This window comes from Aptenodytes patagonicus, chromosome 12 (genome assembly GCF_965638725.1).
Source record: "Aptenodytes patagonicus chromosome 12, bAptPat1.pri.cur, whole genome shotgun sequence".
In the NCBI taxonomy this organism is placed as follows: Eukaryota; Metazoa; Chordata; class Aves; order Sphenisciformes; family Spheniscidae; genus Aptenodytes; species Aptenodytes patagonicus.
This window is the reverse complement of record NC_134960.1, coordinates 5133653-5156936: the sequence shown is the minus strand read 5'-3', so window position 1 is coordinate 5156936 and position 23284 is coordinate 5133653. Positions and strand designations below refer to the sequence as shown.

General features: G+C 39.2%; 1 protein-coding gene across 1 annotated transcript in view; it reads right to left on the bottom strand.

Annotated features, from left to right (window-relative positions):
- SPOCK1 (SPARC (osteonectin), cwcv and kazal like domains proteoglycan 1) overlaps positions 1-23284 on the bottom strand; it is a 338727-nt gene that overhangs the window by 98745 nt on the left and 216698 nt on the right. The window contains exon 5 of the mRNA XM_076349893.1: positions 7937-8069. Coding sequence (XP_076206008.1) covers positions 7937-8069 — 133 coding nt within the window. The remainder of the gene's footprint in view (positions 1-7936; positions 8070-23284) is intronic.

The following is a 23284-nucleotide window of genomic DNA, read 5'->3' as shown; positions in this document are numbered from 1 at the left end:
GGAGGTAGAAAGACATTTTTTTAGTACATTAATTGACCAAAAGATAAATGTCGTTCTTTAAGCATATGCAAAAATACCCCTTAGACATCAACTATGTTAACATATTGGCATGGATTATAAGATACACAAGACTCGAGATCTACCTCATTCCCGATTCTCTGCTCATTCCTTGAGACCACACAGAGAAAAGAACCGTATAAACAACAGGACATCTTTAGGATAAACAGCACTTCATCAAGTCACGTTGCTCACCTCATGCTTCAAGCCAAATAAACTGTGCAGCTGCAGTAGGCACGGTGCAGAGCTCTAGGTGGTTTGCTTTCCGAGAGACAACGTTTATTATTTAGGACTTGATTATGCAATAACAGCTTCGCATAGCTTTTGGATTACAAGACTCACTGGCCCAGACTACAGGCTGAGGGAACATCTACCTTGCTGGGAATGCAGCGGCCAGATGTGCCCGAGTCAAACGAGCAATCTGCAAAGGTACTCGGCATTAGGCAAATTCTAGCTCTCCCACAGTCCTCCAGAGTTTCCCTTTTGTTATTTGTGAAAATAAAGTCAGTAATGCTGAAAGCCTCATGCCAGATGTATTGCTACAGTTAGGAAGCCCCCTGCAACAAAATGAATCAAATAATGAAACAGGAATGAATGTTGAAAACCTACTACTGGAATAAGGAAGTAGTAACGACTCCGTAAAGTATTTTTCCTGTAGAAAACTCCATCAGAACAGTCACATCCCATGAAACCTATCGATTTCCACAGAAAGATACTTCAATACGCCACTAAAAATCCTGACCAGCTTGATCAGAACACTCCAGGAAACCTAGCAATGGTGCTGTCCTGTCTTGTTACAGACACATTTGATTTAACACAAGCAAACAACAACAACAACATCACAGCCCCGCAAACCCCTAAATCATTCAAGCTTTTTTCATCATGACTTTAAAGTAGTTTTTCTTAATAAAATACTGGGAGGAGAGCCTAGATCTTTCCAAACTGCCAACGAGGAAAAGGCGAATTGCCCAGCGTCACAACGTAGGTCAGTGGAAGACCTGGGTAACGTACCAGATCTACCATGTACAGGTTCAGGCCACGATAGACTACGTCAGGCCTAGACTCTGAACTCAGAGTAAAGAATTGAGTTCATAGATTAAAAAGAAGAAAGACGACGATGAAGAAAAAGAGGAGGGGGAGAGAAAAGAATAATTTATTCCTCTCACCAATAATCTCTAAAATTTGTACAGGGAGCAAACACATAAGGCTGATACAATTTTCTTCTCCATGGATTTCTTTAACCATACCCTAAGTTGTCTCACTCTTTCTGTCTTTCCTCCCCCACATCTTTCCTTAATCTTCCCTTACAAAACCAAACCAAAGCTAAAAGGTAACACCAAATTTAATCCAGTTCTTCATCTAACTGAGGACAGGACAGGTCTTAACGCTTGCTAAACCTCTGCTGAGTATCTTGTTTTCCATCAGGAATGGCATTCGCTGTGTTACCGGAACGCTGGAGTCATCCCTTAGACAAACCACAGACAGGGAAAGCTGTACAAAGCCACAGCTGGATAACAGCACCCCCCACCTAGAGGGCAGGTAATCCAGCCGATAGTTGGATTATGAAAAACCAAACCGTGTTGCACTAAATACTCAACACTTGGACACTTTAACAAATATTTGTTAATTGTGCTTCTGAATACAAACTCCTCCTAATTAAACATAGCAGCCCTCCCATTGCGCACATTTAACTAATAGTGTCTCGTTATTTTGGTCATTATTTTTTCTCCTGTTTCAAGATTGTTGGAAGACTATTTCCTTGCACATCCCTGAATATCAAATTTGTTACCTAATGTTATGACAACAGGAGGTGATTTTTCCCTTTTCAAAACAAAAAGAGACATGATCACGGACTTAATTAGTTTGCAATGATTTAATTAAAATTTGCAGAACAACAACGTACCTAATTAGAAGCACAATAATTATACCAATGTACCTTTCCATCTTTGAAGGGACCGTTAGTCATTGAGGTAGTATGTTTTGTAATTTAAGATCATCCTTATTTTTGTTTTCTGATTAGTTAAGTGCAGTCATCATCATGTTCAGGTAATTGCTTTATTAAGTAGCTTAATTAAACTTCCTGTAAAACTGCCAGCTACAGAGTTATTCTTCTTAATGTGTTGCTGACAAAAACATTAACTAATTACATAGTGCTCTTTACAGGGCTTACTTACCTCACAAGCTTAATTCATTAGTACTTTAAAGAGCTTTGAAAACTCTGACTGCAATATACTATGGAAGTGCTTTGTATTATCAGAGTATTAAATAGAGCTGTTATTGCCAGGAAACAGCAATTTCTCTTTACAGAGTTTTATAATAAGGGAGAGAGCATGTGCATTTTAAAACATCCACATTTCAAGTGGTAACTAGAGACTCAGTGAAATTTCTGACAAACCTAAAGCCTACAGAGTTCAAAGTTAACAGGAAAGGGTGATAGAGAGTTTCTAAAGTTTCCAGAATAACAACAAAATTATGCAAGTCCAAAAAAATGCTAGGAATGATTGCTGGAAACAGGGTATGAGTAGGTACAGGCCACATTTTACATTCCTGTTCAAATTTCACAACGCACAAGCACTTAGTTATTGGTGCAACTAAAGAATCCCACCACGCGGTAGAACTAGTCTGTCATCTGGAAAACAAAACAGGAACAAAAAACCCACCACACATCACAACCAAACATCTTCATCCCCTTCAACTTTAGCACTTCTGTGAAGCAGATAAAATAACCCAGATCAACAACGGAGACAAGTTTTGAAGACACTTCAGAAAAAGAACCAGAAGGGTTTAATGCCTAAAGGGTGGCAAGACTTTCTAGCAATACAACTCCCCTGTATGAAGCTAAATCCACTTAAGATCCACTAAGTACTCGGCACCTGTGTCTCCTATCGTGATAGTTTGGGTGACATTTTTAAATCCCTTGTAGCACAAGATCTGGGCATGGACTTCTCCTCATTTTCAATACTTGCCCATTTACCTTTGTGTTGGAAACCAATACCTTTGAGTATTTTCCAGTGGAAGGTGAAAAAGACTGAAGACTTCTATGTATTCGATGGAACTGAGAGAGCAAGTTAAAAATCCCAAGCCTCTATCTAAATCCACCAGTAAGCTTCAACGTGGGAGTTAGTTTATTTTTTTTTTTTCCTATGAGTTTCATATTATTGAGTGCTTTGGGTTGATCGCTCTCCCCAGTTTTATCAAGAAGTTCTTGCCTCTAGGTCTACTATGTCTTTCTTCATGAAGAAAGTTTCACTTATTAAAAAATGAAGTTGGTTTTGATGAAAAGCCAGAAAACCTCAAGGGAGTCTGCTGCACTGACTTCCTGAGGATGCCTGGACCCGCCGTGAACCCAGCGTGTTAACCTGAGCAAGGATCCATGATTTTGTTTCACTCTTTTTTACCCACAGTACCAGTTACTGAGCATCTCCCGAGACGTCCAGGCATAACACCACATTGCAGTAATGGTCCTCAGGAATATGCCACATAGCCCGTATTTCTGCTGGGCCAGTAACATTTCCTCTGCTGCTCTGCAAACAGCTGCCTTCAGAGAATCCTAATCCCTTATAACGGAGGTGGATGGGCACAGTCAGTTCCCAGAAATCACCAGCACTATAATTAACAAAAGCAAAATGCTTTCTTTCAAAATGCAATCTCTGCAGAAAGCGCTAGAACAAAGAGTGTAACAGTCTGAGGATTATCAAACAGTGCAAACCAGCAAATTATAATGCTATTTTGCCACATAGCCTTTATGAATGGAAGATTTTTATTATCCAGTCAGGGATAACTAAGACATCACTTAAAAGAACAACAATTAAAAATGCATTTTATGTCACTTTTCTGGAGTCGAATCCTTAAAGATCTCTTTTTATGAAAATTTCAAGAAAACAAATCAAAGTCCTCCGTATTCCACAAGCTCTACTGAGCATCATTCCAGATCAAGTTCTGCAGTCTTAATTTTGCTTTCAGGTCTGAAACCAAACTTTGAACAGGTAGAAACTAAAAATGCCAAGCAGTGATATAAGGAATACTCAGGACCTGTTTAAAAAGAAATTTCAACCCGAGTCAGAGAGTTGAAATGGAAAAGAAATAAGCTCCTTTCTTAAAGAGCAGTACTTTGATGAAGTGAGTATGTTAGCTCCATTATCAGCTTGCCTTATCTAAAGATATGGATGCCTCCACTTTTGCATGAGAATTCAAGAACCACATTAGCTCCGCCCCACGATCCCTCAGCCTAGTATCCTGCCAAGTTGCGGACCCTCAAAAGTAAGAAAACTGCAGAAGAGTAAAAGAAAGAGCAAATTAGAAACAGAACAAATCAGTCCTGCTAAACTACACCAATCATCCCAGCTTCTGGTAATCACTGGCTTAGGGACTCAGTGTGCTAGAGGTTTACCAGCCTGCAGTGGATCCGTTCTCCATGGATTTATATAAATCCCATTTATATCTTTGGCCTGCAGAATACTGTGCTGCAGTGAATTTCACAATTTTATTTTGAGCTGAAAAAATAAAAATACTGTCTTTGCTTTGAAACTACTGATTTATAATTTCATTAGATCTTCTTTTATGAAGTACAACATTCCTTTTCCAATGTTAGTCATGATTTCATATAAAGTCATGCTGAAGTGTTCTAGTTAATTCTGTGCTTCCTTGCAGGTTCCACATCTCTTACAGCCATTGCTGCCCTTCTCTGAGCACTTCCTAGTTCTACCATGTCAGCTTTGAGACGAAGTGATGATAACCGAAGGCAATGAGAAGTCCAGATATTTACAGAGAAACATAATCATGTTTTGTGCTTGTTCTCAATTCCTTTTTTAACACTTTATTTGCATTTTTGCCTGGCAGTGACCATTACAACGTCTTCTGAGAAACAGCCAGAATTATTCTAAGATCAAGTGGCTAAATGAGCGCCTGTGATACGTACAGTTGGTTATTTTCTCTTTATGTAAATTACTGTGCATTTATTGACACCTAAGTTCCATCTGCATTTTATCAGTCAGTTATACTTCTGCAGTATCATTTCCTTTTCATTCATTTTTACCTCCGCTAACAGTTCTAAGTATGGAAAGAGCAATCCCCGCTACAAACATTACTGATGGCATTGAACGGTAGCCCCCAGTCATTAGCGAAATGCTTCGATGCTGCTCTGCCAGGCCATGAACTATAAGCCCAAACCCTGCCTCCTGCCAAACCCCCTGCTGTGCTGGCAGGAAAAGGCAAAAATCTAACTGAGCCAGGGTGGATCAAAATGCTGGTGCGTGTGGGTATACCGCCCGCCTGCCTGTGTCAGTAGATGGCCAATATACAATTTCACAAGACCTTTTTCCCCTGAAATGTAGTGGCTGCTCTCCATCTTTTGTTTACAAGCTTAGCAAGAATCCTTTCCTTTGCCCAGCGTATCATTCCATGTTCACAAAGCAGCTGATGCAGAGCCAGATGCGAATACATACACACAAATGCAAAGCGGCGTGGTATTTGCCCACACTCGAACGTCCACCTTTTTGCATTTTCACAGTCAATACTGGAACATGCCAGCATTGCAGTGCCAGAAATAATACTTGTCAGCAGCACTGCATATGAAAGAAAATTACCAAAGAAAAGCTTTGATTTTAGTGACTTCAGGGCAAGACAGAGATATCACATTATCTGGTGAAAACTAATGGTGAGTTTGAGGGAAGCAGTTGTATTCTCTTCATAGAATATATCAGAAACCCATGATCATTACTGACCATAAAAATGTTATTTGTTAGGACATTAAAATATACCATTTAGTTTTAATGCTCTGCCTAAAGTATTTTCACCTTATTTACCAAAATTTGTCTTTTGGTAAAAAAAAAAATTAAAAAAAAATCAACGAAGCAGAGCTTTTAGAAGAAGTTGTAGAGAGCCCATGATGTTCTACGGGTTACCGTAATAATACACTCACAGATTTACAGTGTACTGTATACAGCAAAGAATAATAGTACTGCTATAAGCATCTCCTTGATACCGCGTAAAGGTTGAGCAGAGATGTATCCTCCCGCTAGGACTGGATGTTACAGAAGGATTACCAGTCAGCATGACACTGGGGGAGCCCTCAATCAGAAAAAAAAAAAAAAAAAAATTAGAAAAAGCAGCTACAAATATGCAATGTGACAGGCAATCGCTCCTGTGGAACAGTACTCAGAAAGCAACGAAACCCTACCTTCCCCAGGCAGTGGTAGAGAACGCGAGCAAAATTTGTGGAAAAGAAGATGCTGCACTTGAAAGACCAACAAGACACAGTAATTGTCAATTGCTAGGACAGGAGCAATTGATAGTTGAACACAAAATAAATGAGGATGAGACAAAGTTGCCTCAGAATAAATCTTCTAAGAGTCTCCTTTAAAAAAAAAAAACAAACCACTCAAAGAGAGGCAACTTCTGGGAGGTATGTCTTTCACACTCAAGCATGTCAGCAACAGGAATCGTTTGATATCTTCATTATAGTTGTCAGGCTCACACCGTAGTCACAATAGCTTGGTGAATTTATGACATTGGCAGAATTTCTGATGAAAACCATTTGGATCTTATGGTAAGAAACACAGAAGGTCAAAAAAGACTCAGAGCTAACAGGGACGCGGATAGGACGCACAGAAATTAGTTCAATAGGATGACTGAATATGCAATGAGAGCTATTTACTACAGAATCTCTTATATACTCTCAAGAGTTCAGACAGAAAAATTTGTTTTCAAAACGAGACCAATTTTAATCCTAAATACCAATGCAAAGTTACCGTATTACATATTCCTAGAGAGTATTAAAGAGACTAGCTTGTTTAACAGGCAACTTGGAGCCCTTTTTCTGTAGTCTGTGTGTACAAGGATGAGAGAGTTTCTGCTGATTTGCTCCTTTGGCCATGCAAATCCTTCAGCCAGAACGGAAGAGAGGCTTAAATGAATGAGCCATGGCACCATTTTAATATTTGTGTCCATTAATGGATGAAGAATTCAAGCTGTCTAGCTGAGAAGAGAACGCAGCTGCAATATCATCATTGCTGTTACATCACAGCAGAGAATTTTTTCCCCTGATCACTGTGTCTTCCTGGATTTTTGGAGGGCTATTTTTGGATTTTAAAGGGTAGTTTCACTGGCTGTCAAATCTTACCTTGCGTGCAGGAAGAGAAGAAAACCTTAGGGGTATGCCCTAAACATGACTTCCAGCGCCTGAAGTGCTGTTTATGGAACATGTATCTGAGACATGGAAGGCTTTATTTGATAATGGGAGATCTGGTCTGTTGAATGGCTGTGAAGCCAGTTTCCTTCACTGAATCAGCCCTAAGGCGATCATATTTTCAGTACAACAATGAGCCCATTTATCCCCACTGAGTTATGGGATTTTTTTTTTTTTTTAATGGTACCATATATGCTGCATCTGGCACACAAGCATATTAAAACTGTGGTTTAAATGAATTTTAATACGTTACCCATGCAGCCCTGGAAACAAAAAAAATTAATCAGAAACCTATCACAGAACAAAGACACTGCCAAGTTGTTTTACCATTTGGAAATCAAATCTTAAAAACAAGAACTATCCCAAAATCCTCTTGTCCGAACAAGCCAATCTGATCAAGTGAATTTTTTCTGTTGCATCATCAATATTGAAAGTGTTCTACTTCATTAGCAAGAACGAGCTATTTAGAGAAACATGAATCATGAAAGTCATAAGATTCTGATTTGTCATTGTGATTTGCTGTTTGTCAAATATGTAAAAATCTGTATTTATCAGCACTTTTTACACAGAAATATACCAAGAACTAAAGTAGACTCTAATTTAATACTGCCTGGTAATGAAAGCTATTTCATCTTTGTACCAAAGCCTGGACGACCACGACTGACAGGATTTCAGCTCGCAAGCAGAACTTGCCTTGGTAGTATATGTGTGTCCATCAGATCCACAGACAGCGTTGGCATGCGTCACGGGGCAAGGCTTGCACTTTATGATGTTAGCTGGTCCAGTCCAGTGCTTCTGGGCCAAGTTTCCTTTCTTTTGTCGAAGGCTATAAAGTAAGAGACACCAGGTTTTTTTGAACATGCTTGTATAAATCAGAAGAATCGAAAGCTTCTCTGAATAAAGCAAAGCTGGATTTTCAACACAGTATTAATTTAAAGTAAGTAAATTAAATGTAGCGCCTAACAATGTTTCTGTAATATGGCACATTACAGCAGTCAATCTGAAAGTCATAAATTAGTAGGCAGTCCTAGATTTACAATTCCTGGCAGCTTCATTTTGATTTATAACTACAAATGACTTCTCTTAAGAATACAGCATTTTCTTCAACTACACAGCGTTTCTGGTGAAGCAGGCAGGTAACGTTACATCAGGCTGTATTTAGAGACGTTTCCACCAGGCCTTCTCCACGTTGCCAAGTTACTGTTAAGGTAGCAACAATTTTAAAAGAAAATTCTTTGGAAAACATTGCCATTTACATTATGTTTATAAAAATGTGTAAGTCACCGAACAACTTTGTCATTGTACGTGCAGTAGCCCTCTCTACGTGCCAGCTACCGAACAGCTGTTACTCTCAGATCAATCACAGTCCCCCTAGGAACGCTGTAACGTGACAGAGAGCATCTCCAAATCTACAAATGCATTTGTACCATGGGAGTGGCTGCAGTTGTCCTCAAGTCATGGACTAGTCAACTGTTGCATTAAAAATGTCTATGAAAAGACATCTGCTCCAAAAACTTATTGCAAAACATGTGCAACTGATTCTGATTAATAGCTCATTTTCCTGTCATAATGAACTACTTGACTGATACGACATTAAGTAATTATCACCAGCATACTGTTGTAAGCTGATTAAAAGTTTGCTTTAGAAGCCACAAGTCAATGTTACAATGGAGATTCATTTTGGCCATGTGTACTTGTCTTTCACTTGACAACATTTACAAAGGAAGGGAAGGCATTGCATCAGCTTTGCTGGAGACCGTTAAGAAAAATAACTGCCATCTGTTCTCATACCACAGGAAAAAAGATATGATATAACAGTTCAGCTAGAAATACATTTCAATGCGCCGCTGAATGACTTTATCACAGTTTTAGAAAAATATATACAGATATATTTCAAAGCAATTTCACTACAGCTTGCAATTTGCTACACAATACTGACTCTGATGTAATGACACATTCAGCTGCTAAAATAATACAAATTCCAGTCTTTCATCTCAGGTCTAGTTTTCTTCAAGTCTAACCTTTGTCACAGTGATGACTAGTACTATTGGGAAGCTTGTGTCCACAGAAGGAATCCAGTCATGATATCATAAACTATGAAAATAGAAGCCTAGTACTAAAGACTAAATTCCCTTGTTATCTTGAAGACATTTTCTTAATGTACAGAGCAGCTTTTCCTCTTTCAGATGCATTCTGCCTTGCAGAGTTACCATTAAACCAGACGCTAAATTCTGCAGATGGGGGGTTGCTTGGCTCTGAACCCCCAAATACAACTCTGCAGACGCGCTCTTACGCTGGGGCTGTACAAACCATTTATTTAAGTTTTCCAGAGCGACTTTGACTTTTCTGCCGCCTCCTCACCTCCAACGATGCTTTGTTACTAAAATGTAATGATTATCTTATTTTCTGGAACTGTTTTGATTACAAGGCATTCCTTTTGTCTTTTCAGCTTGACAAGAAGATTTCCTCGTTCACTTTACTTACGGCCCTGCACTTCTAGAAACACACAAACTCAGAGTCAAAAATACGTTTGGATGTAGCACTGTAGATACTGATGAGCAGAGACTGGAGACAGATGTGAAAGGTGCTGTGCTTCTCCTTTGGAGACTGCAGAAGGATGGATCATGGTACGAAGCAGACCTTTTACCTTTTCACAGACTTCGATTTCCACAATCTCAAAAGACAGACCCTTGCCTATATGCAAAATTGTTAAGATGAAAGTTTTAGGATTAGTTAGAGGAAAAGAGCTAAGACATGCTAAACTTGAAGTGTATGATTTAGTGCCATCATCATCAAAGCCATTAGCCACAAAGCACGCAGGATGGAGACGAGCGACTGAACTAATGAGCACCTCATCAAAATTAAACGTAGATTGAAGTTCTTAGCTAGGCTGATGCCTAACAAATCACAGGATCTTGAAGCTCTGAGTGGCAAGTATAAAATACATTGTACGGCATTTGCGGACCAAACTACATTCCAGCATTTTACGCTACAACCTTAAAAGAAGAGTCCACTCCGGACACGGCTGCTTGTCCCTCTCTGCGTAACCTTACACCCCCCCAGCTCTTAATTTATTTAATCCTGCCTTGGTCCCTTCAAAATTCATATTGCAAAGCCAGGAGCTAATAATGTTTTCCACTCCCCCATCCTCACTTCAAAAAAAAAAAAAAAAAAAAAAGTAATTTAATTTGTCTATTTCAAGTCCTTTCAGCACCTCATCAAGCCTGGTGGCCCTTTCTATCACTTCACTGAGAGTGAAAAGAGCATGCACAGCCTTAGGCCTAAGCTCTGTTCTCGCTGCAGCTGCGTGGAAGCCAACAGCAAGCCACCTGCGTAAAGGCAGAGCCTCCCCCTCAGCGCGTAACTGTAATGGTTTCACCTGAACTTCATTTGCAGTGTTTCACTCACAGACGCTGAAAGTAACATTATTCCCCCCCCCTTCATCTTCGGGATCTTCTTTTGATAATAAGAGCAAATTTATTCTCTCAAGGAGAGTATATTTAACAACAAGATGAATTCACAGTGGAGTACATCTCGAAGCATTTTATTCTTTTAAAGAGAAGGAGTTAGCAATTTTAGTAGCACTTCATATAACGTGCATAACAAGGCAGGGGATTGCTGCAAGAAACCTGCAGCAATCCTAACTTCTGCATGTGTGATTTAACTGGCAGCATAGTACAGCAGCCATTTTGGTTGCAAGACACAATTTGGGTTTCCAAAGTGAACATATTCTTTTCAAGCTACAGTTTTGTCAGAAACAATAGCACAAAACATCACTGTATTTGAAGCAAGGCAAAAATATTTTTTGTCAGCTTGGCCAAGTGAGCAATAGCTGAAAGTTTTAACTGGACACCCAGATTCCACACCCCCACCAAAAATACGGGCAAGCACCTATTTCCTAGGGAGAACATCTATTTTTCCCAAAAGTAAACGTGTTTTTCTGGAGTGATATTTTGAGAGGCTGGATAAGACTTTTGGAAGCTTTTCAATCCTATAACCCCTAACAACATATCAAACATCCAAACAAATTAAAACCTAGACAAGAATATTGGCTGCCGTAAGCAGACAGCCTGCAAATCCCTTCTCAATGGAAGTGCGCGTTCACATATTCTGGGAACATGTTTTGCTATGCTAATCATCTTGTTTTAGAATAAATATGTCAGGAGCAAGGCAGGCCAAAGCAAATTAGGCCTCTTTTTTTTTTTTTTTTTTCCTGACAACCAACTTTAATCCTGCTTTAAGACTCAGAGTTGAAAGGATCTACTACAAGTCATTAGAAAATAACAGAGAGAATAAACCAGAAACTCCCCACTGGGGTAACAGTCTGCCACATTTATAAGGACAAGAGAGCCAAGTTTTTTTCAATATTCCAGAAGCAAGTAGACATAAACGTCTTGCTCAAGTATTAAGACTTACAGGCAAACCCTGCCTGCTTTTGCTTTTCAGACTGGTGAACCAATGCACTGAAAGGTGTCAGATTTAAGGAGTAGTTAAGTTTTACAGAATTCAGCCCCTTAACATTTTAATTCATAAAGAAATTTTAGTGGTTTAAAACATTCACACTTGAACGCAGGGAGAATGTATACTGACTCAGCTTCATTACTCATTACACAGACATACTACTTACCACATACGGTGAAAATACAGAGAGACTACACCTGTTTTGCTCGCACAGGAACAGGGAGAACACAGCAGGGCTTCCAGATGCCATCAGCCAGATGCCAGGACCTTACGTGGTGGGTCCGGACAGCCCCACTGCACAGCCCGCCCCAGAGCCACAAACACCTGCGCTTCAACACAGATCTTCCAAGCACAAAGCTTTGGCTGCAAAAAAGGGAGGTCTGAAGCTCCAGGAAAGCTGTCTCCACCTGAGATTTTAAGGCTTCCAGGTGCACCCTGGGGAGCCAGAAGCTTCGCCCCAGTGAGAGCCGGTGTGTGCAGCTGGCAGCCTTGCCCCAGCTGGCAGCCCCAGGGATGGGAATCACGGAGCCTCTCCCCACCTGCCTGGCGACTCAGGGTTGCTTCTGGCTGGGAGCACCAGCTCTGAGCACCCAGACAGCCTGCGAGGGGGGCTTGAACTCCGCCTTTGATTCAGCGAAAGTTTATCAAACCCAATGCCTCAAACAAAACATTTCACATTAAATCTTTTTTTTTTTTTTTTTTTTTAAATCCACAACCTTAGTTCCTGACCAAGCCCCTGAGTGGATGACATGGGCTGTGCTGTTGAGGGATCTCTGCATCTTTGCTTATAACAATTCTCTCCAGGATGACACAAAAGAGCATATATGGCGACAACCTCTGGCAGAGCCAGAGACCACAATAAAGTCCCTTGCACGAAAATGATGGGTTTTTTTGAATTTACATTTACAATTTGTTTTATTTACATTTAATTTTAAAGTTTACACAGGTCCTAGAACTATGAATAATTTCATTTTTATTTGCCTTGAAATACTCTTGGAAAAATTGAAAATTTTGAAATATTTTAAAGTAGACTTTTTAAAAGGGAATAATTTATCCTTTAGGGTGAAACCTGGAGGGGATGACCAAAGAGCATCATCACCACAACATAGGAACTGAGAGTGGATATGAAATGGATAAGCTTAGTTGCACCCAATACTTACTTCCAAACTATTGCACAAAGTTCATTTTCTTACCATTTACTGAACTAATTGATAAATTTTAATTAATTAACTTATTGAGAAGACAATGATTGCTTAGCCCCTGTTCTGCACCTGATTTCTCCTGTTGATGGAGTCTCTAGGTGAAACTGCGGTGAATACAGTACAATATGACTAGGTGGTCTATAAAGACATGAAATTAAAAATGGGACCTTGTAAATTTGATACAGAATGTGTAAATCGAGAATATCAGTGTTTAACTTTGAGACAACAGCTTATCAGAAAACACGAGCATATTCTATTTTAATAAGCTGTATAATTTTGCTACCTAAGATAATGACTATAACTCAGAAAAACAATTGAGAAATTATAATATAAATTAAAATGGCAAATTATATAAACTTTTTTTTGTTTCAATTAATATTTGTCCTATCACTGCCAGCTAGAAACAGCCAAAATAGCAACAGATCATATAAGCAAGACCAATTCTGTGCTTTTACGTAGTTACATTTGACCATCCAAGTACAAATTCAATTGAAGCTGTAAATGAATTTTAATATTAATAAAGATAGAAAATGCACTAGAATTCAGACTTTTCATCCAGAAGAAAATTTACAACATTAACAGTATGTTACTCCTCTTCAAGACTGGTTATTCCCAAACGCACATACAGTAAATTAGCAGATTAAGCATTGATGGTTTTAGTGCAATTATAAATCAGGCTCCCCTGAATACATGTTGGCAGGCTATTATTTTGAAAGTCCTGCCAAAGGTTTGGGAGGAAGGAGACAGAAGTTCCTCCTTAGGACTTTAGAAAGTATTTAGTAATTTTATTGAACAAGGAAAAGACACTTCTTTACCCAAAGGAGATTTTGCTAGATGACTTTTCAAAGGTCTGCTGCAAATAACAGCAGAAAGTTTCTCAAAAAACCCCCAACAAACAAGTTACACAATTTCTTCTAACAGAAAGTGCCAGATAAACAGAAGAGTGAGATTGGTGCTGCCTCTTCTTGTTCTTGAAGTCACTGTTTCAGTGATGTTACACAAGCACAGAATTGGGCTCAATACACACTGCAAATTGCTTGCAACGCTCACCTCTCTGTGTTTCTGCTACCTAAAATAATACAACTACTTACTTCAGGTCTTATCTGAATAGTATTGAGCTGGTCAGGAATTTTTTGTTAAAACAGGCCTTAACTACAAAATACTAACTCGACAAAACCAAATTATTTCATGGAGCTAAATTGGTGTTACTGAACTTTTAATGACATTGCCACTGGAGGTCTAGGTGGTGGTGTGCCAGTTTATCGCAGGCTGCAAGTGAGCTTGAGGTCCCAAGGTTGGGGCTTTGCAGATGCCTTGACGTGTAAAGTGCTACAGGGACAGAAGCTCTTGTTCCTATTTCCTCTGCTCTAAAGCCAGAAGTCTGAAAGCCTTCAGAGCTCTGGTCCTAGTTGGGCTGATTGCATGGAAGACCATCTCTTCCCAATGGTGTCTTCCAGAGACCTCTTCCATGCAGCAAAGGCGATCTCACCATCCTCAGGGTTTGCAGGTTCCCTGGAAGGCAGGTTGGAGTTAGGCACCCACATGTCGGCCCAGCTACTGCAAGGATTCTCCATATGACCTTGTCTTTAGGTGACTGTGAGTTATGTGCATTAATTTTCAATTACAGCTCACATGGAGACATTCCTCAAGATTAGGACTGACTTCATCCATCTTTCTTTCTAGACCTTATATCAAACCAAAATGCCGTATGTCACATACAACTACTTATCAATCAAGCCCTACTGAAATAAAATTTAAAAGTGCAGCGCACCAAAGCAGGTACCAAGTATTTGTGCTTCCTGAGAAGTTGGAAAGAGCTCTGACAGAGCAAACTTAAATGGTTTCCTGAAGCTGGAACAATTCACTGCGGAAAGAGTTTAAAATGTACTGCCTGTACCTTCTCTATGCCTTGTGCACAGTTTGTTCTTGTCTCCCTGAAGGAAGCTTATCACACTGAAGATAAACCCAGCCGTGCCTGGCTGTTTCTATCTTTCCTTTGCATAAGCTGTTTCTCTTGTTCTTGAGGAAAAGAATGACAGAGCTGAAACTTGCCAGTATAAATGGCAATACTCCCTCCTCTCTTCCTATCATTTTTGTATTCTGTTTATTAGCGCTAAGAGTTTGGCCTCATTTCTACAACCTTTCATATTTTTCACAAGAGCTGTATATACCTTGAGCCACCACCAGTCAAGTTATGTGAAGAAAACAGTCTACATATACTACCTTGAAAAAAAAGGATACTAAGCTTTTGAATTAGACATAGACTCCTTATTTAATACACACACTGTAAAATGAGAACAGACATATGATTAGAGTAAGTTTTCCGCCTGGAATTTACACCTTCGCATACAAAGAATAATAGCATGCAGAGCTGCCTTGCATTTCAGCCTCATCCCATTGGACGTAGATACTACCCCTTTCCTTGATTTCATTATTCAAAGAAATAATTTCAACTATCTGATTGTACTAAGGCTGTTGATTACCTTCTCTTGTTGCCTTCATATCTGCTCCCTGACAGATCTGGCTTAGAAGAGCCATAAGAAAGAAAAGGCTTCTACACACTGTACTCTGGTAGATGTGCAAAGATTCTTAATGGGGCATGGTGGTGACTGGGGACCTTTCTTGCAGAATGAGGCTTCTTCAAGACTTTCTCCCACAGTAAATGGATACTCTACTTGCTTGCTGTTCTTTCAAACAATGACACTAATGAGATTCCATTGGGAATTAAATTTGTGCATTGCTGGAGAGCACCAGTAGCCACAGGACTATTCTCAGAAAGCAGGCTGTACTCAGAAGATAGAGTTGGAGACGAAGAATTTAGGGAAGAGTGAAAAGGAAAATCTTGACTGTTGAGGTGAAAGCCTATCAGGTTTCATTCCAATGAAATGAAAAATAGGTATTTCCAAGGGAAGAGGAAGAGTCAAAGAAGAGTCAAGCCTCTGTTTCTTACCAACAGTAAGACAACAGTATAAAAATAAGCATGGGGGAAACAACGTACCAGGAGGAACTTGTCGGCTAGATATAGGGAAGGCTAAGTTTTGGCATAGCAATATGTTTTGCAAGAAAAAAATCCCGACACACTTTGCAGGGAAAATGCCCTGAAAATTCTTGCATGGATCCTACTAGGTCCAGCTAGCAACCAACTCTTGAAAGAGAATGAAGGGTCTTGGAGGCCAGGGTGCTCAAGGTTATTGGTTCAGCAGGATGAAGGAATCTTTTTATTTTTTATTTTCTTACGGGTTTTAAAGGAACAGAGGATTTGGAAAAGCTGACGTAGATTCCGAAGACCTAGAGGGTCAGAAAAACTGTCGTCTCTTAGACTGACCCATTCAATACAGCTGTTGCAGGTAATTCCTGAGATCTAGCAACACTGAGTCAGAGAACCCCCTGAATGCATCTACTTGAGCAAGGCCGCTCAAACAACAGCAAGGTCTGTGTCTAAACAGCTACAATACGGCATTTAGATATGGATACTGTTAAAATGCCAAGACAACTAGTTCTGCACAATATCAGGATCTCTCAGTACAAGTCTCTTCTGAGACGTTAGTACCTGGCCTTACCTACTCCTGGACTAAAAATGGTAAGATTCTTTATTAAGGTCATTAGAGAAGCACATGGGTTTCTGCCTTTGGGCACTTTAATACATAAAAATGGGGTTTGAAAGGTCCCTTACATTCTTAGCTAGCAGATTATTGTGCTTACAGGCAATTTTTTTTTAATCTAAATTCTTAATGATTTGCAATTTTTAGACCTAATACATAAGCTCCACAGCTGCATAGATATGAAAACTGGCAAGGTACACAAAGGAAAAGAACCAAAACAAAAAATCCACACAAACATACAATCCCAGTGTTTTTAAAAGTCATTATGCTTTCCTGAATAAATAACACAGCTTCTAAACTCTGCTTGTTCTCATGAATTTTCATAAGAGAATTATTTTCCTTTTCATCGTTATTTTTATACTAACATAAAAAGGGATCTCAGACACCAAACTATGTAAAAGTAAAATGAAGTGCCGTGAATTTCCAAGGAGGAGGGGAGATAGCAGGAACTTCATAATTAAAGCTGAAATCTTCTCTACCGCTCCTCAGTTTGTAGCAATCTTCAGCAGCCACTTCCGAACCCTGGATTTTGCATGCTGTGTGAGATGCTGTAACTTGGCACAGAGTGCTTTAAGGTGAAGTGGGCAGCAAATGTAATACTTCTGTTGGCAATGGCTTTCTTTCCTTCCTTCTGTGACAGCCTACGTGTTTTTTTCCCTGTTACCAGAAAAGAATACTTTTTAAGAGGATGAAGGTACCTTTTCCCTGCCCAGGATCTGATTATTTTGATATTAAAATATTGTATTGATCGGGTCTGCCTCCTCCTGCCGGCGGAGCTTGCCAAGATCTCCGAGGAAGCTGAATTGCTGATGGCATGTGAGATTAATCTGAGCTGTCACATTTGTTTGGGAAGGAAAGCTGATCCTCGCTCACTATGCCCTGTTTTATGCAATTAGACAGCTTCAAAATTGTTTTCACCAAATCTGGCAGAGCAGTCATTTTCCACCATTTCCCTGCTACAGCTCGTATTTCTAGTTACAATGTCGAACCCTGGGCGGCTGTGTAGCTGTGCAAACAGAAAGGTGCAAGTTACTTAGTAAGGCTAAAAATCATGGCAGGTTTCTTGGCAGCATTTAATAACACCAGAAAGTTCCATCATGACTGATGAATCTCCCAGAAGCTGCGGACAGACAAGCTTTAAAATGGTCCTCATTCTCGGCCAAATGCAGGGGTCTGTCAAGTGTAACGCCATCAAAACCCCCATGTCTCATGTCTCTCCAGACATTCAGCTGCTTGGCAGAATGAAACTGTTGGGACAAACTAGTGGGCTGAAATAGGTGGCAGACCCACATTGGGATTTTTATCAGCTCTGTGTCCTTCAGTATGGTTTATAACCCGGTCTTATTTATTCTAGCAATGGCAGTAGTTCAGTCACATGCAACACATTCCTTACTTCTACACTCCAAAAAGCCCTACTGCCCAAAAAGTGTGAGTTGTTTTTTTTTCTTTTTCTGAAGCAAAAAGGTTCAGAAATCTTACTGTCACTTTGCAACTGCAGGGGAAAAATCAACACCACCACCCCCTTCCCCCCCCCCACCCAAGCATCCTTAGACAGCTCAGCTGCGTTCTGCTTCATTATGTTGATTTTGCTTTTCCTAAGGCAAATAACATGCAATCCTCACAAAAATTGACATATTGCTGGTAAGGATGAGAAAGTAAATGCATTTTAAAAAATATAGTAATAATTCTTGCCTTTAAGGCACTAAACCAAATGTTTCTTTTTAAAAATGACTGCACAGTACTTCTGTTGTGTGAATACTTGCTACCATGGTACAAACAGTTACAAGCTGTGCTAGCAAAGTATTTGCCCCTTCTGACACATTTTATTATGAGAGAGGCTTATTAAATTCCCAAGAAGGCTACAGCAGATTAAGCTGTTGAGGATTTTTACAATTAGCATCCATTACCTAAGAATTCATAAAAGATTTCTGAATAGAATTGGCTTGTCAAACAACAGACAATTGAAAAAAAAAAATCAATCCCAAAGCCACCTCCAGAGTGTAGTCAAAACCCACTATTCAAGGTTGGTTTGGAAAAATAATCAGAATGCAGTTTCCTATGTCAGAATAAAATGAATGTTAGTGAAATGCATGCTAACCAAACCAGTTATAAATATTATAAGGAGCTGGGTAATTTTAAAATCCCATCCTTTTTAGCATCTAAATAGGCTAATGCTCCTGTTGCTTATTCAGCACCGCTGATTTACAGAGCTCAGTACTATGAATGTCTAAACATTCTGCTGAATTTCTCAACATATTCAGTGCTGTCTGTCTGGTTATTTGATACTAGAGATGAAGCTCATAATATCTATACCATTCACAGCTTCTCGAATGAGGCCATCAAGAGGATTACCCATCTTGTATCAGGCTATGTCTTAATGAAAGGTGACTAGAGCTCCAGGAAGGTCCCAAACCAATAGACAGAATTTACATAATCACATTAATTTATGATACTAACTGAATGCACATGATCCAGTCTAGAGACAGCATGTGGTGAAACACACCTTTAGGTAAAATTTGAAGATGAATTCAATCGACACACTTGCAGAAACTGCAAGATATACATTTCATGAGTTACTTCCACTGAGTTACTAAAATTTCACTTTGCTGTGACCTTGAATCATGAAGCCTAGCAACCATGCATTACAAACCATCCATTCTTCCCACTTTCTTCAAATGCATAGCTCCATAGGCCCCCCTACCCATGGAGGCTCAAGGTGCCATTAAAATGCAATCTAGCTACGCATTTACACTTTTGAAAGTTTCAGCATTTTATAGCAGCGTCCTCAAAAGCATATTTTACTGTGTGGAAAAGTGAGACTCAACCAGTGACATATTTAGATACATAGCATAACACAACCCGGAACTTTTACAGGTTTTGTACAAAAATAAATTTAAATACTTCGCTGCTAAGTTATTAAACAGGAATCAGTTTAGTGCAGATAATGTTGTTGGCTGAATATGCGCCACCTTACTTTCAATCACTCCTTCCCACCTGAATTTCACTTCAGCATACATTTCCCTTTGTTTACCTTGCTGTGATCATCTATACATCTACGTCCTCACCACACTGTTTTGTCCCCATTCATCATCTGTGACTTAGCTTATGAGAGACTAATGGACCGAACAAGGGTCAACATTTCTTCAACTCTATCAACTCATTGGTCTAATCCTGAATTAACCATCTCACTCGTAAGAAATGGCCACTCTTTTGACCGCATTTTTCTTGTGTACTGAGCTCTATTCCTGTGAGCACCCAGATGGCTTTCTCAACAGTTTCTCCTTCAATCTCCTTCTCTCCACTGTCCTGCTCCTACTCAGTATTGATTCCTTGTGCCCTATTCTTGCTCTTATTCTTTCTTTCCACCATTTTCTCTGCTGCTCTGGTGGAAATCTAGGGACTGCACTATTTTTTTTTTTCACTACAAATTCATCCTATTCTTTTTTTCCCCAATGTTGTTGCATTTCTTCATAAAACACTTTTTACTCTCAAAAGCTACTGTCTGTGGTCTACCTTCTGCCTGACTGGCATCTCTGACTCTCTCCTCCAGCCCTATTTTCTCAAGATCTGGTCGGCTTGTTTAAGGAGAGTTTTATAAAATTGAGAAAAAATTGCAGTGCCCTTTCTTACTCACTGTTGTATTTAACCATTTTGATTCCAGTCCTTCAGTCTGACCACTCTGCTCCGACCTCCTCCCAGCTAATCTCATTTTCCTCTCACTTTTCCCCTCCTACCTCTGAAACTTTCTTCTGCTTCATTCAACCTCAAAAATGAGGTCCCTTGGAGAAGCAGTTATTTCTTTACCTACTCTTAACTATTCTTCCCATCTCTGCTAGGAAGTATCATATCAAGTTTTATATTCTCTCTATATGGTCTCTCAATGCCGTTTTGGTGCTTTACCTGTAATAGTTTAGTCTTCTTATCTTTCTACGCTTGAATCCTTGGAAGTCTGAGAAACTTTATAGGTGCCCTCTCTGGTCTATCCTTCTATCTCTTTTTACTATTATTGTGTTTTCTTCTCAGGAACGTCTCGTCCACATTAGAAGCTCGCTATGTCAAAACCAAGCATACGATATTTCTTCTCACATCAGCTTCTCTATTTTTCAGTCACTGTTTCCCTAGCATTGCATTTATCATCTGGACTTACTCTTTAACTGTATCCTTCCTTTCCCAGATGCAACATTATCTTTCTGCTTTCCACTATGTCCAAGAGGAAAACATCATGAATTTAAGCTATGTCCTATATCTTCTTCCTAAAATCCTTTCAGATCACCTGAACAATCATTCTCACATTTTGCTTGTTTACAGTCTATTCTTCTCCTATTTTCAGTCTGTATACTGTTTAAGATGCAAAATGCACTTTTACCTTTAGACCTACCAGAGTTCTGGGTCATTAGTAAATAGTACTTTTGGTGAGGGAAGGAGGTATTTGCAAAGGTAAAATACAGAATATGAGTTTGTTTCTTCCCAGAGCTGGAAAGTAATTTACAGGCTCTGAGATACCTTCTGCATGAGCCCATGTCCTTGCATAGAAAGGAAGCCAAAGGCTGGTTAAATCTTACTCTGAGGGTTGCAGTATAGCAGCTCTAAGGCCACTTTATATATATCAACAACTGTGTTTTGGATTCACGCTCTAATGATCCTCAGTTCTTTCCTACCTTTTAGAATTTAGCAGAGAACCGTATAAACAGGTGAACTGGAGTAATCAGACCACTGAATACCAGGAACACTGAAACTTCAGCTTGTGTTTTCTGGCCAACAGTCTACAGCCAATTTATCTCACCTTGATCATGATCCTAAGGTGTCAGTGACGGAGCTCTTCTCAGCTGTGAAGAGGGCAGGGTTTACATTTCAGCACTCAACATCTTGCTGGTGTGCTGTCAAGGGCTGGGTGACACTCATTATGAAATGAATAGCTCTCGTGTCTCATCAAAAACTGGAATATGAGTTTCTGAAAGGACTATGAACCTCAGTTATACAGGCAGCTGGTTCAAAATGAAGCAACAATTTCTGAACTAACAAAAGAACTAATTAGAAAACCCCTCAGACTTCTGAGCTCTTCCTTTGCTAAGCTAAAATATTGTTGCAAATGAAAAATTTATACACAGATAAAACATAGGAGCTCAAGAAATTAACTATGGATGAGGTGCTAAGCAGGAATGACTGCAGTGTAATTCAATTTGGCAGTCTTGGTCTTCAGGTAAACTGGATTAGCTAAGACTAGAAAAATCTGTCAAAGGACTTGAAAGAGTTTTAAAGCCAGATGACTGACCAGAATAATGTCACACAGCATTATAGTGTACAGCAATGAAGAATGGACAGACTAATTTATACAACGGAACTAAAAAATGTCCTTTCTGTTCAACATGGACCATCAATTTAAATGCCAATGAGGTACAAAGAAAGAATTTCTAAAGAAGAGGAAAGAAAAAGCAGAGGACGTATAAGTTCCCTGTATTTCTATCTGTTGAGTTGTCTTCTGAGCAAGCCAAGAGACTGGATGCTAGGTAAGAGGAGCAGGTTTGATTCTTTATTAGTATTTTCAACTCTTAACTAACCCTATTCTCTTGACTTCTTAACTCATTAAACAAATGAACAGAAAACTTACATTATGCTTTACTACTAAGGTAAATTAGTCTTCCACAGTTGATGATCACTGATTGTAACAACCAACTAATTAGAATGGTTTGTTTTGTTTCATGAAAGATGGGTTGCATGGTGATCAAAGCTAGAGGCCAGGTAAATCAGTAGAGCAAAATTCCCAGCTGTCACTCCCCATACATATTAAATAACATTTTTCTAGATATCATAATAAAGCTGTGACAGAGTTAGAATAACAAAGCTAGAATAAGCTGACTGTATTGGTTCTTACTAAACTTTATATAGTATGAGTGTGAACAATACAAAGACAATTCTCTCTAGTAGCTGCATAAATACAGGTAAATACAAGAAATACAATCATAAGCCATAACAAAGCGCACATTAACAGGATATTGGTGTGGACCAGGTAGTTTGTGAGACATAAGGCATGCAGCCATCCAAGACTCTCAGCAATAGCCTTCTAGCAGAGTATGGAAAGCTTGGTATGCCACTGCCAAGTAACCGCTTGTTCAAAAGAGCTTTTCCCCCGCTTTTCTTAGCAAATTCCATCAAACTTCAGCAATGTTGGTTTTGGAACAATTGATGGGATAAGCTGTTATAAATACCTCTCTTATAGCTATTTTGACCTCATTTTCTAGAACCATCATTTCCAACCTACTACTTTATTTCCTGTGTATCAGGATAAGTAGTTGGTGCCTCAGTGGCCCTTGTCTTGAAACTGAGAATATGGAAAGTTTAGAAACATACTTAACATTTCTTTCTCAAAGAAGCAAATGCTGACTAGCTGAAACCAAAAACATCCATGGGAAAATGGATTTCCATATCTGTAAAAATGCTGAAGGAGAAAAGAGATAATCTTGTCAAAATGTTTTACTTACCCAAATTCAGAGTTATAGGCTAGTTTATATTAAAAGCCTTTTTGTGTTAAAACAAAACTTACACCAGAAGTTGGTAAAAAACAAACATCAAAATCATTGAAATGATTTTGAAATGAAACATCATTGAAATTGTTCAATGAGATGAACAAATGCTTGGAGTAATTTGACTGAACCTTATTGTGTATCTGAACATGAATTTTTTCAAGATTTTGGCTTTTTATTAAGATGGAAAAATGCTAAAAACTCCAAATTTGTGAAGAGACAAGAAAACAGTTTCTCACCAATTCCAACAAATAC